This window comes from Sinocyclocheilus anshuiensis, unplaced genomic scaffold (assembly GCF_001515605.1).
Source record: "Sinocyclocheilus anshuiensis isolate Anshui unplaced genomic scaffold, SAMN03320099.WGS_v1.1 scaffold461, whole genome shotgun sequence".
In the NCBI taxonomy this organism is placed as follows: domain Eukaryota; kingdom Metazoa; phylum Chordata; class Actinopteri; order Cypriniformes; family Cyprinidae; genus Sinocyclocheilus; species Sinocyclocheilus anshuiensis.
The window spans coordinates 2,225,664-2,225,892 of NW_015541005.1; the positions used below are offsets into that span (position 1 = coordinate 2,225,664).

Below are 229 nucleotides of genomic sequence, written 5' to 3' on the forward strand. Positions count from 1 at the left end.
TTCAGTGCTCCAAACTCATCCGCCTCATCGCTGCACAACAGAAAGAAGGACAAGTGCTTGAGAGATTAGTGAGATTAGTGTTACCATTTACGTGAACACTCAACTTTGCCAGTGTTTTAGTTATTAACTATTGAAAAGAATTTTCATTAATTGAAATAAAACTGAAATAAAGTAAAATATAAATATTAGACAGGAAAAAAAACATGAGAAATGATGTCTTGGCAGGTAA

General features: G+C 32.8%; 1 protein-coding gene across 1 annotated transcript in view; it reads right to left on the reverse strand.

Annotated features, from left to right (window-relative positions):
• aclya (ATP citrate lyase a) overlaps positions 1-229 on the reverse strand; it is a 35,092-nt gene that overhangs the window by 1,057 nt on the left and 33,806 nt on the right. Inside the window, exon 27 of the mRNA XM_016488626.1 lies at positions 9-30. Coding sequence (XP_016344112.1) covers positions 9-30 — 22 coding nt within the window. The remainder of the gene's footprint in view (positions 1-8; positions 31-229) is intronic.